Genomic DNA, 15960 nt, shown 5'->3' with positions numbered 1-15960 from the left:
ATAGGGTTTCTCTGTGTAGCTTTGGAGCCTGTCCTGGATCTCACTCTGTAAACCAGGCTGGCCTGGAACTCACAGAGATCCTCCTGTCTCTGCCTCCCAAGTGCTGGGATTAAAGGAGTGTGCCACCACTGCCCGGCTCTGTGTACATTTTTTAAAGATTTATTTATTTGTCAGATGAGGTAGTACACACTCTTATTCCCAGCCTTCAGGAGGCAGAGGCAGACAAACCTTTGTGAGTTTGAGGACAGCCTGGTGTACATAGTAAATTCCAGCTACACAGTGAGACCCTGTCTTTTAAAAAAAAAAATGCTTATTTATTTTTTATGTATATGTATGTGAGTTTATGTGTATCACATGTGTGCAGGAGCCCTTCGAGGCCACAAGAGGGCATCAGATCCTGGAACTGGAGTAATAGATGGTTGCAAGCTACCATGTGGGTGCTCAGAACTAAACCTAGGTCCTCTATAAGAGCTCCAAATCACTGAGCAATCTCTCCAGACCCTGTGACTATTTTTTAACTTAAAGAATATATGGCCGGGCGGTGGTGGCGCACGCCTTTAATCCCAGCACTTGGGAGGCAGAGCCAGGCGGATCTCTGTGAGTTCGAGGCCAGCCTGGGCTACCAAGTGAGTCCCAGGAAAGGCGCAAAGCTACACAGAGAAACCCTGTCTCGAACCCCTCCCCCAAAAAATATATGTATTTGTAAGCTCATGTTTGTTTGTACATGTGCAGAATATTTCTGTGAGGGAATCTAGAATGTATAAGTGCATATGCAGATACCTCAGTGGTGGTATTTTGATATCTGAGTACCCAGAGGTCAAGACTCTAAGATTTACTCCCCTTTACAGAAGATCCGTTTGAACTTTTTAAGGGATTTGTTGTAGAAGAAAGTAAATGAAGGAAGACGAAATTTAAGCTGCAAATCTCACTCTAATTCCATTGTCAGGGTTTGTTTCCAGCCTGAGAAAGCAGCTGTATTCCTGTGGCCCCCAGGGCAGGGACAGCATTTGCTGGAGGGTGGGGTGGTCTTCACAGGTCTACACCTGGTGCCAGACAGGGACACTTCCAGCCACAGACTTCTAGAAGAATCTGAGGCATAGCATAACCTGTCGTTAAGGATGAAGCTTACAGGCCCGTGTGAGCTGCCTCAGGATTTGCCTGAACCAGCTAACTGTCTCATGGAGAAAACTGAGGAATGCATGATAACCAATAATTAGCAGCTTCTACTTGCCTTGGAAATGTGTTTGTGTTCTCATTGGAATATGGATGTGTCTGGCATTTAGACACTTTTCCTGGAGTGACCAGCCTGACTTAGAAAAACAAAATCAGGGCAAAGGACATAGACCAGTGGGGGACTGCACACCTTGGTTCAGTCCCCAATACCAGGGAAGAAACTCGGCAAAATGGCTCACACCTGTGATCCCAGCATTTGGGAGGCTCAGGTCATCTTTATCTATGTAATGAGTTCAAGGCCAGCCTGGAACACATGAGACTCTGTCTTCCAAAAAGAGGGGATGGGGTGGGGGTGCTGTGGGTTGTAGCTTAATCTATAAAATGCTTGTCATGCAAGAATGAGGACCGAGTTCAACCCCTGGAACCCATGTACAAAAGCTGGGTGTAGAGATATGTGTTTATAATCCCAGCGCTGGAGAGGCAGAGAGGCCCATTGGCCATGTGGACTAGAGAGTTCTAGGCCAGTGAGAGACCCTGTCTCAAAGAAAGGAAGGAAGGAAGGAGGACAGAAAGGAAAGAAGGAAAAGAATAGGTGGATGACGTCTAAGGAACACCAGAGGTTGGCCTCTGGCCTCCGCACATGTGTGGATATGCACATGTGAACCCCCACACACATACCCATTCTACCTCTCACATCCTACCTGGCTCTCCCCTTCATGCAGGGAGTCACTGCTCTTAGGAACAGTGAGAACAGCTGCCTTCTGAGCAGGAAGCTCCTCCCTCATACCAGAAAGTGAGGGCTGAGTATCCTTCCTGTCCCTGCTGGGCTGGGCAAATCTGGAGCCTGTGCTACCACAACAGCCAGACTAGGGTGGTAGTGATGCCAGTCAAGTTTTCTGTCCAGATGTGGCTGTCCTGGATAGCAGTGTGCCCTGGCCAGTGCCCCGGACATTACAGGCTGTTAGGGCCCGTGCAACATCACTGGGGCCCTGCATCTTATGTCCGTGACTTGGCTTTCACATCTGGGTGTCTGGCCTGTGCTCCCGTTCTGAGGGACAGCTGCAGACTTTGCCACTTCCTCCAGTTAGCTCATCAGCTATTCATTGAGCATCTGCCACATCTGGGCTGCATCTGGGAAATTAGATGTAGCTGAGGCAGCCCCTCTGTGTTGAACTCCTCTACCAGCCTCAGAAAGCTCTGCTGTCTTTGGGATGTTCGTTTAATTAACTCCTGTTTGGTCCCAGTGGAAACGGGGGACAGTGGGACAAAGTCTCCTTGGAAAAGAGCAGATGTGCAGCCGGAGCAGATGCTGCGGTCTGTGAACCCAAAATGGTGTGTGTGTGTTATATAACCATAAGTACTACAGCACAAGGAATGTGGCCACAACTCAGAAAGAAATTGTGTGGGTGGAGCATGTTCTCGTGTGCGGGTGCATGGATGTACTTCACATGTGTGTGTAAAGGTCTGAAGTTGACAGCGGGTGTCTTCTTCAGTCATTCTCCACTTTATTGAGTGAGTGAGAGTCTTACTCAAGCTGGAGCTTTGCCCTCTGGCTAGTCAGCTTGCCCTCCTGAGTGCTGGGCTTCCAGGTGTGCCATCACATCTGCCCAGCTGTTGGTGTGAGTGCTGGGGTCTGAACTCTGCCCAGCCTCTGTTTGTTTGTTTGAGATGGGGGGCGGGTCTCACCCTGTAGCCCTGGCTGACCTCAAATTTTCATTCTCCTGCACCAGCTCCCTGAGTGTTGTGATTATACAGCTGTCAAGGACTAATTTTTGTATCAGAGAAAGATGTGCTAACTGAAGATAGTCCTTTTCCTCTTTTTGTTTTTTTAATATTGTGACACCCATTTATCCAGAAAGGGCTAGTGATCTCAGCTTCAGTCCATGTCATCTCCCTCTGAGGAGACTCGGGGCTTCTTGCCACCTCCTTCTCATCAAGATATCACATGCCAGGACCCATCACAGTCTCCTGCAACACCTCAAGAGGCTTGAACAGGGAAGTCAGACTTCAGGCCCAGATCGTTCTTGTCTACTTCTCAGACACTACAGGTTCTCTGCGGTGCCCAGTGAATCCAGTGCCTATGGGACTAGAGAGAGTGTGCCGTGGGGACACGGCTGCTGGTTTAGAGAGAGTGTGCCACGGTGACGGGGCTGCTGGTTTAGAGACATGTGCCATGGGGACACAGCCGCCTGAAGGAGACAGGTGGGAATGGGCACTATGCAGGTTGGTGTGAGGTGTTTCTATCAACAGTAGAACCTGCTGGATAACAGCCTGAAAAAAAACCACCTTTAAGGCCCACCAGTGTCTTCCGTTTCATGCTACAGTTAGGGTTTGGCCAGTTTGACCCTACTGCCAGTTGCTGGGTTTTATGAATGAAGTTGTGTAAAATTTTTATGAATGAAGCTGTATTGCCCTACTCAGTCCTTTGTACATTACATATGATGCATATGGACTTGGCATGGCTGAGAAGCTGCGGCAGCATGACCCCTCTGCTGTACATACTATCTGACTTTGAAGAAAAACTTTACTGGCTCCTACTAAGTCTAAGACTCACACCCTTGCTTCCAAAAGCCTCAGCAAACAGACATCTTCACTATGGTATCACTTCTCCCAAGTAGCCTCGGGGCCCTCGGAGCCCTGGTAAAGACTCCGGGCCAGAATTTGCTTCTTCCTACTGAGCCTCAGACTATGCTGAATGCTTGAGAGGCTCACTCACACACACACACACACACACACACACACACACACACACACACACACACGTCCTGCTGTCTTCTCTTTTATCAAATAAGAAGTTACTCAAGCCCACTCCTCCCCGAAGCTCCCTGGACGGATAATTATGTGGGTGCCTGGGACACTACTGGATCCCTTCTCCCCATCAGTGACACCAGGAGATACAGCATGGATGCAGCCTGCACACAGCTTCTGCCAAGCTCCTTGGCATGCTATCTACAGTTGAGTACCATATTTTGGTTGATTTTCTTCTCAGATCTTTTCATGGGTCAAATCTGTAAGCAAACACTGGCCCAGTGTAAATCTTGAATGAAAACAGATACCCGCTGGTTGCCAGCCGTTATATAGATTTCAGTGCCATGATGGCATTAGGGCATTAGGGCGTCTTCTTGGACTTGATTGCAGGTGGAATTAGGCTGCTGAGAAGCCTGCTTTCTGTGCCAAGGTGATAGAGATGCCCACACTGGTCACAGCAGGTCAGCTCTGCACTGTTGGAAGCTTCCTGTACTAAGCAATTCCTTGCCCCTTATAGACCTATGATGAATGGGAGAACTGACCACGGAGCAGATAGGAGTCTCTGTTCCTGGAAATTTTGAAAAAGAAGGAGCTCTGAAGTTGTAAATACACCCGACTTGGAGCTAAGCGAGACTGGGAAACTCAGTGGAACACAGTAGGCCTATTCTGTGAGTGCTTAAAATACGGTAGATGGGGCTTTGTAAATTGATGGAGAAAGAAAGGCTCATTCATGAAATGGAATAGGGATAAGTTAGCTTGGAGGGAAATGATTTAGATTAGCATACCATGAAATAAATTACTGATGGGTTAATGAATAAACTATGTTCAAAAACAAACCAAGAAAATCCAGACAAAAATAGAATTCAGTATTTATTAAACATCTAACAAGAGGTAAATTTTCTTTTTTTTTTTCCCTAAATTTTTTTCTTGTATTCATTTGTACATGGGTGTGTACGTATTCACCACAGCAAGCATGTGGAGGTCAGAAGAGCCTGTGTGGGTTGGTTCTCTCCTTCTACCATGTGGGACCCAGGGGTCAAACTCAGGTCCTCCAGCTTGGCAGCAAGCGTCCCCCACCTGCTGAGCCATCTCACCAGCCCAGGAGATAGATTCTCTAGGTAAAGACTGAGGAAGTCAGAGGGCTGGAGAGGTGACTGAATGGATAAGCACACTTAACTTCTCTTGTAGAGGACTGGAGTTTGGCTTCCAGTTCCCATGTCAGGCTGTTGACAATGACCTGCAGTTCCAGCTGCAAAGGAATATGCTGTGCCTATCTTACCTCCATGCAGTTTGCTGGTTTCGACTCTCACCAGGGTGGGGAGTGGGGGTGGGGTGGGGGGTGGGAGGGGTGTATGGAAGTTACTTCCCCTCACAGTCTTGCCTACAAAGTAAATTAGCAAGTATTTTTACTTTTGCTAGTTTTTGAGTGAAAAGTGTTTCCTTAGTGGAGTTGGAATTCTCTCTTCTTTTTGGAGAAAGCTGAGGCTCTTTCACAGATCTGGGAATGATTACACTCCCACTTTGTGACTGGTCTTATCTTTTATGTTTTTTGTTGGTTTGAGTGGGCTTGCACTCATCAACTTGCTGTGTTTATCAGGAAAATGGATTCTTTTCTGGGTTATGAACTGTAAATTTCATTTGTTTGAGACAGAGTCTCATGCAGCCCTGATGGGCCTCAGACTTGCTGTGCCGCTGAGGAGGGCCTTGCACATCTGGTCCTCTCAAGTGCTAGAATTACAACCGTGCACGACCGTGCCAGAAGTCAAGTTCATTTTTATTTTGGGGGGTACTGAAGATCAAACTTGGCATCTTGTACGTGCTGGGCAAGTCCACTGAACTACATCTACTGCTGATTGGTAAACTTTTAAATAAGTTCTTTATTTACCTTTTGATTTGAAAGAGACTTGTTTAGAAATGAAATCCTAGATTGAGGCTCTAGCTCGTTAGTAGAGTGCCTGTCAGGGTAAGGCCCTCGATTCAAATGCCAATACTACAAATTAAAAAAAAAAAAGATACTGATGCCCAGAGGGATAAAACTTCTGTAGAACAGACCCTTGGCAAGCCAGCCCCCAGGGTCACAGCCAGTTTAGTCCTATAATTTACAAGGACATGTGCTTGTTATCATCAAGCCTCGTCTGTAAAGCCAGAGTGGAGGCAGGTGGCTTCCCACCTGTCTGAAAGAGATTGGATTAGATTTACATCTTTGTCACATAAATTTCCCACAACTGGATGGTAGCACAGCATGGTTAATATAGCAAACCCCATGGAACCCTGGGAACCCAGCCCAGCCTGCTCAGTTCCGTGTCTCCACACTGAGATCTCCCACCCAGCCCAGCCTGCTCAGTTCCGTGTCTCCACACTGAGATCTCCCACCCAGCCCAGCCTGCGCAGTTCCGTGTCTCCACACTGAGATCTCCCACCCAGCCCAGCCTGCGCAGTTCCGTGTCTCCACACTGAGATCTCCCACCCAGCCCAGCCTGCTCAGTTCCCTGTCTCCACACTGAGATCTCCCACCTCGACCCTTTTGTTTGGACTCAACGCCTCTCTCCTTTCTCACACAGCCATCCTTGTCCAAATCTGCATTTTTCCGGCAAAATTCAGAGAGAAGAAACTTCAAACTGCTGGACACTAGGAAGCTGAGTCGGGATGGAAGTGGGTCCCCTGTGAGAACCAGCCCACCTTCTACACCTAGCAGCCCGGATGAAACTTTCTTTAACCTTGGAGACCTACAGAATGGCAGAAAGAAAAAAAAGATCCCCAGGGTAACATATACTTCAGATTTGGAGGTGCGGGGTGCGCCCCCACTTCTCTGTAGAGGAAGTTGAGGACAGATTGTATGCGGTCCCCTGCTTTCTGTGTCCCCATGGGACGGGGGACACAGTGAAGCCAGTGGACTAGGATATGTGGGTCGTCTTCTCAGTTCTTATTGCGGTCCTGTGTTCTTCCCCTTAGCCGTTCTCTCCCACCTCCTTAACTAACCTTTTGATTCCAAACAGTCTTTTCCTGCCAGTGTTTGTATGTGTGTGTGTGTGAAAGAGAGAGGGAGGGACACTGAACACGAGTTTCACACTTGGCTAGGGAAGCACTCTACCATTGAGATATATCCCCAACTCTTGAGATATATCCCCAACTCTTTTTGAGATAGGGTCTTACTAAGTTACTCAGTAGCTAGCTTACTACTAGGAGCTAGTGATCCATTGGAGAGAGCTGGTCAAGGTGAGAAGGATTGGGTAGAGGCTTTTAACGCGCGCTCTCTCTCTCTCTCTCTCTCTCTCTCTCTCTCTCTCTCTCTCTCTCTCCCCTCCCTCCCCTCTCCCTCTCCCTCTCCTTTTCCCTCTCCCTCTCCCTCCCTCCCTCTGTCCCTCTCTCTTACACACACACACCCCAGGACCTATACTGCTCCTATTCTTCCCAGTGCATAAAAAAGTCATTTAAACATTTAATTACTTTATGTGTATGAGTGTTTTGCCTGTGGGTAATGTGTGCCTTATGCATGCCTGGTATCTGCAGAGGCCAGAAGAAGGCATTAGATCTTCTAGAACTGGAGTACAGCTGGTTGTGAGCCGCCATGTGGGTGCTGGGAATTGAACACTGGTCCTCTACAAGGGCAGCCAACATTGACCGCTGACCCCCCTCTCTAGTCCCAGGTTCCACACTTACATGCTATTTGATGTGCCTCAACTGCGCATGGTAGATTTCCTCTCCTTCCCCCACCCCAGGGTAACTTGGAGGCTGCCCCTGTGGAAAGGGAAAGTGGAGCATGCCCTCAGGGGCTCTGCTGAAGGTGCCTTTCAGTAATGGCGCCGTTGAGTGGCTCCCCTGGGAAACACAACTGGAGGTGAAGGACCTCTGGGGACCATGGAAGATCTACCACAGCAGCCTAGAACGTTAAAGCAAGAGACTTTTGAGATAACTTGATCCCTCGTCTTGTAGATGAGGACATCAGATGAGAGAGATCAAAGAAGTGGCCTGCTGGTACCCAGATGTAAAGGGGCTAGAAAATTAAGTATGGTAAAAATAAAAATGGAGTATTTAGCTGGGCAGTGGTGGTGCACACCTCCTATCCCAGCATTCGAGAGGCAGAGGCAGATGGATCTCTGTGAGTTCGAGGCCAACCTGGTCTACAGAGAGCGTTCCTAGACAGCCAGAGCTGTTACACAGAGAAACCCTCGTCTCAGACATAACTAATTAAGTAAGTAAGTATTTAGCTAGGTGGAGTGTAGCTAGGTGGAGTTAACACTGGCTTTTCCTCTGGTGTCTGGCAGCTGGTATTGCGGATCAATGCCATTTATGAGGCCCGGAGAGGAAAGAAGCGGGTGAAGAGGCTATCCCAGTCCACGGAGAGCAACTCAGGAAAAGGTAGATGCTCTGCCCCACCTGCTGGGCTGTCCTCCTCACTAGAATCCGAAGACATCCTTCCCAGGGAGCTCGTCTTCTTGGTTCACTGACGAGGAGGCTCGTGGCTGCTGCTTGTCCGCCCTTCTCTCTGGGCCAAAGAGCCAGAAGGCAGGCAGCTCAGTGGTGCATGCTCTGACTTCAGCTGTACCTGTGTGTCACCTGACTGCAGCAGCCTTCCTGGCTCAGCTGCACTAGAGGGCTTCTGCCTCTTGCTATAGTCTGATAGAGGAGCCTCCTTCCCCAGAGTCAGGTTGGTTTGGTAACACGTTAAGTCGAGCAGAATTTGACTGGCATATTTACATAGTTGGCCTGGAAGTCTGGGGTCTGTTCCGCTGGAATTCACATCTGCCCCTTCCTTCCTTGTTCTTTTGGTCCAGTGACAGATGAGAACAGCGAGTCTGACAGCGACACTGAGGAGAAGCTGAAAGGTAAGGAGAGCAGGGTGCAGGAGGTGACTAGGAAGCTACAGTCATGCTCCTTCCCACTGTGGAGGGACGGGCACCGCCTCTTCAGTCTGGCTTGGCAAGGCATGACTGTCTGGGAGGACCATAGGACCTAAAGTGTGAGCAGAGGGGGGCCAAGCCTGTGCAGAGATTGGGATGTGACGGTGTGACTGATGATGGCAGACACCACACTTGAGTGTGGCTGTGAGTGGCAAGCAATCTCTTAAGATCTCGGAGCCTCTGGTTCCTCGCTTGCTGGATGAAGTAGGTAAGACATTCAGTGTCAGGGGCCTGACATTCAGTGATCCAGGTCCAAGCTTTAGTGAGTTCTCTGAGATCTCTCAGACCCCATTGGGGAACAGAGAGGGCAGCCCTGGGTGCTGATCAAGGTGACAGGACTGGTCCACTTAGTGCCTCCACCTACATTACCTCTGACACCATCTACTACCTGGGCCACCCCTAGAATAAACAAGTCCATTCCCACTGCAGAGAACTGGCTGGGGCAGACGTGGGAGTGAGTTCCTGAGGTAGCTGGGTCTCGGCCATTATGTCACATGGGATATTTACAGAGCTCTCAGCTCCAAGAGCTCCATGGTCTGGATTTTGTCACTTCACACAAACTGAATGATGGAAGTGCGTGAGGGGAAATGTACAAGTCCCCACCCTAAAGACAGATGGAGGGGAAGCCTTGTGGAGCTTCCGACTTGAGGCTTAGCAGCAAAGCCCTGGCCGGTCCTGAGCCCTGGATCCTGTGCCCTGCTTGGCCAGCAGGCCAATAAATGAAGGGTGCCCCTTCCTCAAGTTTGACAAGAAGCCCAAAGGAAGGATTTTCTACTAATTTGCTAGATGTGGAAAGACTCAAGGGATTAGAAAAAGTACTGAAGCTAGGAATTACATAATCCGTCAAGCACTGAGCAGTTCCACATTGGCAGATGAGTCATGTCAAGCCTGTGGCTTCCTTCTCTCCACAGCTCACAGCCAGCGCCTGGTCAATGTGAAGTCACGCCTGAAGCAGGCCCCTCGGTACTCATCACTTGACCGGGATCTCATTGAGTACCAGGAGAGGCAACTTTTCGAGTACTTTGTGGTCGTGTCTTTGCACAGGAAGCAGGCAGGGGCTGCCTATGTGCCAGAACTCACCCAGCAGTTCCCTCTGAAGGTAGGGAGACAGGTCCCTGCGGGCTGCCTGGGGACTGCCACATCCTGGCTGTCAGCTTGGATGCAGAGAGGTGAGGCAGTCTGGGAAAGAACCTAAGGAGTATCTGCCACATGAAAGAAACCAGTAGTAGAAAATGTAACAGGCTCCAGGAAGACAGAATTAGGAATGCAAAACAGGCACAAAAACAAAACAAACAAACAAAAAAAAAAAACGAGCAAAAATACTCTCAGGTATGCCACTGGGGGCATAGTCTTTAAGCCCAGCACTCAAGAGGTAGAAGCAGAGGCAGGTTGATCTCTGTGTGTTTGAGGCCAGTCTGGACTGCATAGAGTTCCAGGACAGCCGGGGCTACATAGTAAGACCCTGTCTCAACAAAAAACAAAAAACAAAAAAAGAAAGAAAGAGAAGAGAAAAGAAAAGAAAGAAAAAGAAAAAACGTTGCGGGGACTGGAGACATAGCTTACTTGTTAGTGCGCTGGTGCTGCACGAAGCCCTGAGTTTGATCCCAATCCCACATAGATTGGGCAGGGTAAGTGCACACCTGCCATCTCAGCACTTGAGAAGTAGAGAAAAGGGATCAGCAGTTCAAGGTCATCCTAAAGGACGCATAGTGAGTTCAAGGCAGGCCTGGGATACATGAGACCCTATCTCAAAACAACAGAACCCTTTCACGTTCCTATGGTCACAGTGCTGACCATCTGTCCTCTTTGTCTTCTTGTCCAGCCAAGCCTTTTCCCAGCCTGCCTCAGCATTTTCCCCTTAAGCCACATCCTAAGTAGCATCACAGTTATGTCTGTGCTGAAGCATCTTTGAATGCACTCTGTTTCTGTGTCAGGGGAAAGCCCTGCTATGTTGTGGCTTATACCCCTGATAATATCCAGGGGCCTAAAATAAAGGGCTCTTAATAAAGCCTGCAGTGACGTGGCCAGTGATCCTGAAGTCACTCTTGGGCTTTGAAATCTGTATTAAAGAGGCTACTGTATTCTAATTCAGTCCAACCAGAATTTACATTCAGGCATTCAAGCTCTTTTCTGCTTGGCCCCAAGTATATAAAGATAAAGAAGATGGGTTTCCTGTCCTTTAGGAAGGTATACCAGGTGTATGCTAAAAGAGTATATGTATTCACAGGAGCTTTCGGGAGGTAGAACATGACAGTCCTACAGATCAGGGCCCCAGAAAAAGGGGGGCTCATCTTGAATTTGTTGGGCTTCTGTGGCAGTCACCTCATGCAGGACCCCTCCAAGGAAGGCCTGAACCCTGCCTGTCTGCCTGCTGCTGCCCTTTCCCAGAAAGCTTTTTTCACCATTGTGGGCTAGCACAGTCCTTGAAGTTCAGAACAGTGATATAAATGGAGGTAACCTTGGGTACACACCCTCCACACAGGCATCGACCCCTCTGCCTTCCGCTGCCTCGCCTTTAAGGAACACTCTCCTGAAAGCCCCGCTGCCTGGATGTCTGGGTTGTGGGGTCTGCCTGGTGTGTCATCCATGTGTGAGGAGCCCCAGTAGACACCAAGGACTGAAGGACTGACTGCTCCTTCTCGCTGTCCTCGGTGCCCAGTGCATTGCTGTGCACATGATAACCCTTAACTGGGGTTCCAGGAGCAAAGGCATTAAATCATGAATTAATCACTGACTCATCAGAAGTGCTGAATGCTTGCCATTTCCAGCCTGGAGCCTTTCGACTCAGACTCCCACTGAAAACCCTTTTTTAGGCGATAGTTAAAAGTCACTGTTGAAAACGGAGCTAATTCAGAAAGCTATAAAGGAAAGAAATCACCCATGGTCTTTACAGCTAGCACGTTGTTGTTTGGGCCTAGTCTTAACTCATACTGTTTCCTCTATCTTTATACTGCAGCCATTGTGATGATTCTGTGCCATGACCCATGTACAGCCTTGTGAGCATATTGTTTTAAAACATATTTAATACAAATTCTGAAGCGTCTGTTTTGAAGTTCTCTAATGCCCCAGTGTGTAGGGAATCCTCCTCTGTTTAATTGATCTTTCTCTTTGGAAATGTATTTTTGCTCCTGATATTTATTATGTAAATTTGTTTTATGTTCACTCTGGTTTATTCTGGGCCTTCTTTTGTTCTGGGATAGGGTCTTTTATATGGCCCTATTTATTTAGATTTTTGATAATTTTGTGGTTTGGTTTGGTTTGGTTTGGTTTTTTGTTTGGTTGGTTTTTTGGTGGTGATGGTTATTTGCACGTGCATGCGTGTGTGCATTTGTGCATGTGCATGTGTGCTTGCATGAACGTGTGCATGTTGTGACAGGGTCTCCCTATTTTGTGGCTGTCCTAGAACTCACCATGTGGACCAGGCTTGCCTCAAACTCACAGAGATCAGCCTGTCTCTGCCTCTCAAGTACTGGGATTAGAAGCATACACCACCACACCCAGCCTTTTTATAAGCTTTTAAATAATGGGTTTTGCCAGGGTGGTGGTGGTGCATGCCTTTAATCCCAGCACTCGGGAGGCAGAGCCAGGCGGATCTCTATGAGTTCGAGGCCAGCCTGGTCAACAGAGCGAGATCCAGGAAACTTTGTCTCAAAAAAACCAATAATAGTAGTAGTAGTAGTAGTAGTAGTAATAATAATAATAATAATAATAATAATAATAATAATAATAATAATAATAGGTTTTATCCCACATTCCAATGATTACCTTATTCAAGGTTGGAAGTCCATATTTTTACACTAATAATATTCCATTAAGCCAGGTGTGGTTGCTCACACCTGTAATCCTAGCACTTGTGACTGAGGCAGGAGAATCTTTGTGCGTTGGAAGCTAGCCTGAACTACATACTGAGACCCTGTCTCAAAAAAGCAAAACCAGGGCCCGAGGGCCTGAAGAGGTTACTCAGTGGCTGAGAGCACTTTCCATTCTTCAGGACCTTCGTTCAGTTCTTAGCACCACATCAGGTGACTCACAACTGCCTGTGACTCCAGTTACAAGGGACCCAGTGCCCTCTGGCCTCCAAGGGAACCTTCACCAATGTAGTGCACATAAACTCACCCAGGGGCACACACATATACATAAAAGTGAATAACTAATAAGAATAAAAACAAAGCAAAAACCATCTATAAAATGAAAACAGATTCCTGTTGATTTAATACGCAAAATAAGCACTCATTAATTTTATTTAATTATTTGTTTGTTTATTTGTTTAGTTTAGTTTATTTTGACATAGACTCTCACAGAGCCAGGTCAGCCTTGAACTCACTGTGCAGCTAAGTGACTGAGATTACGTGTATGCACGACCACGCCCAGTCTTCATGACATTAACTGTAATCTCTAAGTCAGACTTTAATCTTCATCCTCCCGGTCTGTACTGCCTGAGATTCTATCCTGAGTGCTGGAGAGAGATCAACCGTCAGGATCAGTTTCCTTCCTCGCTCTAAACTGGCTGTGTGACCAGGACAAATCACTTACCATCAAAGGGCATGTCTCCTGTCTGAAATGAGAGGGCAGGCCTCATTATGTCCAGCTCCCTTCCAGGTCCACATTCAGACACACACACACACACACACACACACACACACACACACACACACACACCTGCCGTGGAACTAGTTGTTTTCATTGTGTAATGTGGTCGTGCTATCTGTAGTCACTGTGAGCATTACCACACTTGGAGGTCAGAAGAGCTGATGTGCAGCGCTACCTCCCAGATCCGTGAGCCCCCTTTGGAAAGGGTTGTCATGGAGACTTTTCCTTACTAACCAGAAGCATTGTTCCAGAATATTAATCAGAATGTCTCTCTGAAGCATGTGATCTTCCGTCTGACAGTTGACCTCTCAGACTGCAGTTGCATTGTCTTGGGGAAAACAGGCCACAGACGAGCTTCATACCCTTCCCCAGGATGTTGCTGAGAGGGCAGTCATAGCCAGAGAAGGGGCACAGGGACTTTACCTCTTTCTCCCTTTTAGGATTAGTCTGTGACCCTCTCCCATCTTTCTCTTTGCAGTTGGAAAAGTCATTCAAGTTCATGAGAGAGGCTGAGGACCAGTTGAAGGCTATTCCCCAGTTCTGCTTCCCCGATGCCAAGGACTGGGCTCCTGTCCAGGAGTTTACCAGGTAAGAGCTTCCACATCCCTCTACCCACATCCAAAGTTTGAGAGTTGGATGGGGAGGTGAGGAGGTCTCAGATAGCAGAGCCTGTAACTTAGGAGTTAACAGTCCTGATCGGCTCCAGCCTTGGAATCTATCTCCCTGTGTGCTTTTCAAGTTTCCCTGAGACAAGAGACACCTTCTAAGTGGGCATTTATGAAGCCTCCCGAATAGAATCCTAATCTGGGAAAAGTTAGGGAAGCGGCCCACCATCCATCCTCAACCACACAGGGCTCAGAAAGCATTCCAGTGGCCTCTCCAGCTGGTGCTCGGATTGGGGTCTGTTCACATTTCTGCTTTAGAGTGTGCATGATGTTAGCTGTCAGCATTTGGCCCAGCTCAGTAGGTTCATATGCTGAGTGCCCAAGGGACGCTGCATCCTGTGAAGCTGGCCTGCAGTTTTGAAGGCCAGCCTCAAGGTAGCTGTTTAAGAGCATTTCTGTGAGACAACCACCCCATGGCCAGGCCTGAGAAAGGCCCAGCCCTTTCCTCTCCTCAGCTGTTCCCTCCTGAGTGACTAACCGTTACATCCTCACCCTGGGATAGCTCGGGTGACAGAATTATGGGTAGAAAAAGCTCTCTCAGGACATTTCCACTCGGCCTCCTAAAAGGATGGGCAGTCAGAGCAAAGAGCTCTGGGCATCTCTCCAGCCTCCCCTCGCTCTCTGCCACTTCACTGCTCCGGTGGGGATGTGCCTTCGGATTTGTCATGTTTTGTAACATGTTTGTGTTTTCACAACCACAGTGAAACATTCTCGTTTGTCTTAACTGGAGAAGATGGGAGCAGAAGGTTCGGTTATTGCCGAAGATTGCTGGTTAGTACTCTGCCTGTCACTCAGCCAGAACTTCCTAGACAGTCAACCCCTTGAGACTCAGGTTTCACCTATGCTGCTGGAGGTGCAGGTGGTGGCAGGTTACCCAAGGAGTAAAGAACATAGATAAGGCTAGACCTGGTAATGTACACCTGTAATTTCAGTACCGAAGAAGGTGAGCAGGAGGCTCTTGAGTTCAAGGCCAACTTGTCTCAAATCACACCACACCACACACACACACACACACACACACACACACACACACACACACACACACACACGGGGGGGGGGGGGATTTGAAGACTCACTAAGTTTTCTTAGTAGGAAGAGGTCTCTATATCGGTAAGAAAATACTTCATTGCCTGGCTTGGTGGCGCACATCTTGGGTCCTGATACTTGGGAGGCAGAGGCAGGCCGATCTCTATAAGTTCAAGGCTAGCCTCAAACTCAAACAGGGCAAGTTCCAGGACAGCCAGGGCTGTTACACAGAGAAACCCTGTCTTGAACACACACCCCCAAAAAGAAAGTACTCCATTGTTTTTCTTTTTCCCACCAAATTAAAGACCTTTCTCTCCTTAAGCCAATTTTCCTTTGTGATAAAACATTGCTAAACAGACCCTGATTACTGAGTGAGAACTGTCAGAATAGTTGCTAAGAAGAAAAGGTTCAGGACTGGAGAGATGGTTCGGCGGTTAAGAGCCCTGGCCACTCTTCCGGGGACACAGGTTCAATTCCCAGCACTCACGTGGCAGCTCACAACTGTCTGTAACTCCAGTTCCAATGGATCTGGCACCCTCACGCAGACATGCATGCAGGCAAAACCCCAATGTACATAAAAAATAAATCCTTAAAAAAAAAAAAAAAAAAAAAAAAAAAAAAAAAAAAAGGTCAGACACTGGGCCTGGAGAGCTGGCTCAGGAGTTTAGAGCACTTGTTGCTTTTACAGAGAACCTGGATTTGGTTCCCAGAACTCACCTGGTGGCTCACAGCCATCCCTGCTCCAGCTCCAGGGCATCCAGCTCACTCTTCTGACCTCTGAGTATACCAGGCATAGAAATGTGCTTAAAAGGGGTAGGGATGTAGGTCAGCGGTGGCCCTGGTTTTCCTCTCCAGCC

The 15960-nt window shown here is 48.1% G+C and overlaps 1 protein-coding gene across 1 annotated transcript in view; it reads left to right on the top strand.

Annotated features, from left to right (window-relative positions):
- Dennd2a (DENN domain containing 2A) overlaps positions 1-15960 on the top strand; it is a 58280-nt gene that overhangs the window by 19879 nt on the left and 22441 nt on the right. The window contains exons 5-10 of the mRNA XM_059257617.1: positions 6483-6683; positions 8187-8280; positions 8697-8747; positions 9734-9921; positions 13891-14000; positions 14779-14848. Of these exons, the coding sequence (XP_059113600.1) occupies positions 6483-6683; positions 8187-8280; positions 8697-8747; positions 9734-9921; positions 13891-14000; positions 14779-14848 (714 nt within the window). The remainder of the gene's footprint in view (positions 1-6482; positions 6684-8186; positions 8281-8696; positions 8748-9733; positions 9922-13890; positions 14001-14778; positions 14849-15960) is intronic.

The sequence above is a fragment of the Peromyscus eremicus genome, chromosome 3 (assembly GCF_949786415.1).
Source record: "Peromyscus eremicus chromosome 3, PerEre_H2_v1, whole genome shotgun sequence".
Lineage (NCBI taxonomy): Eukaryota > Metazoa > Chordata > Mammalia > Rodentia > Cricetidae > Peromyscus > Peromyscus eremicus.
Note: the sequence above shows the minus strand (reverse complement) of the source record. Positions and strands in the feature narration are given on the sequence as shown.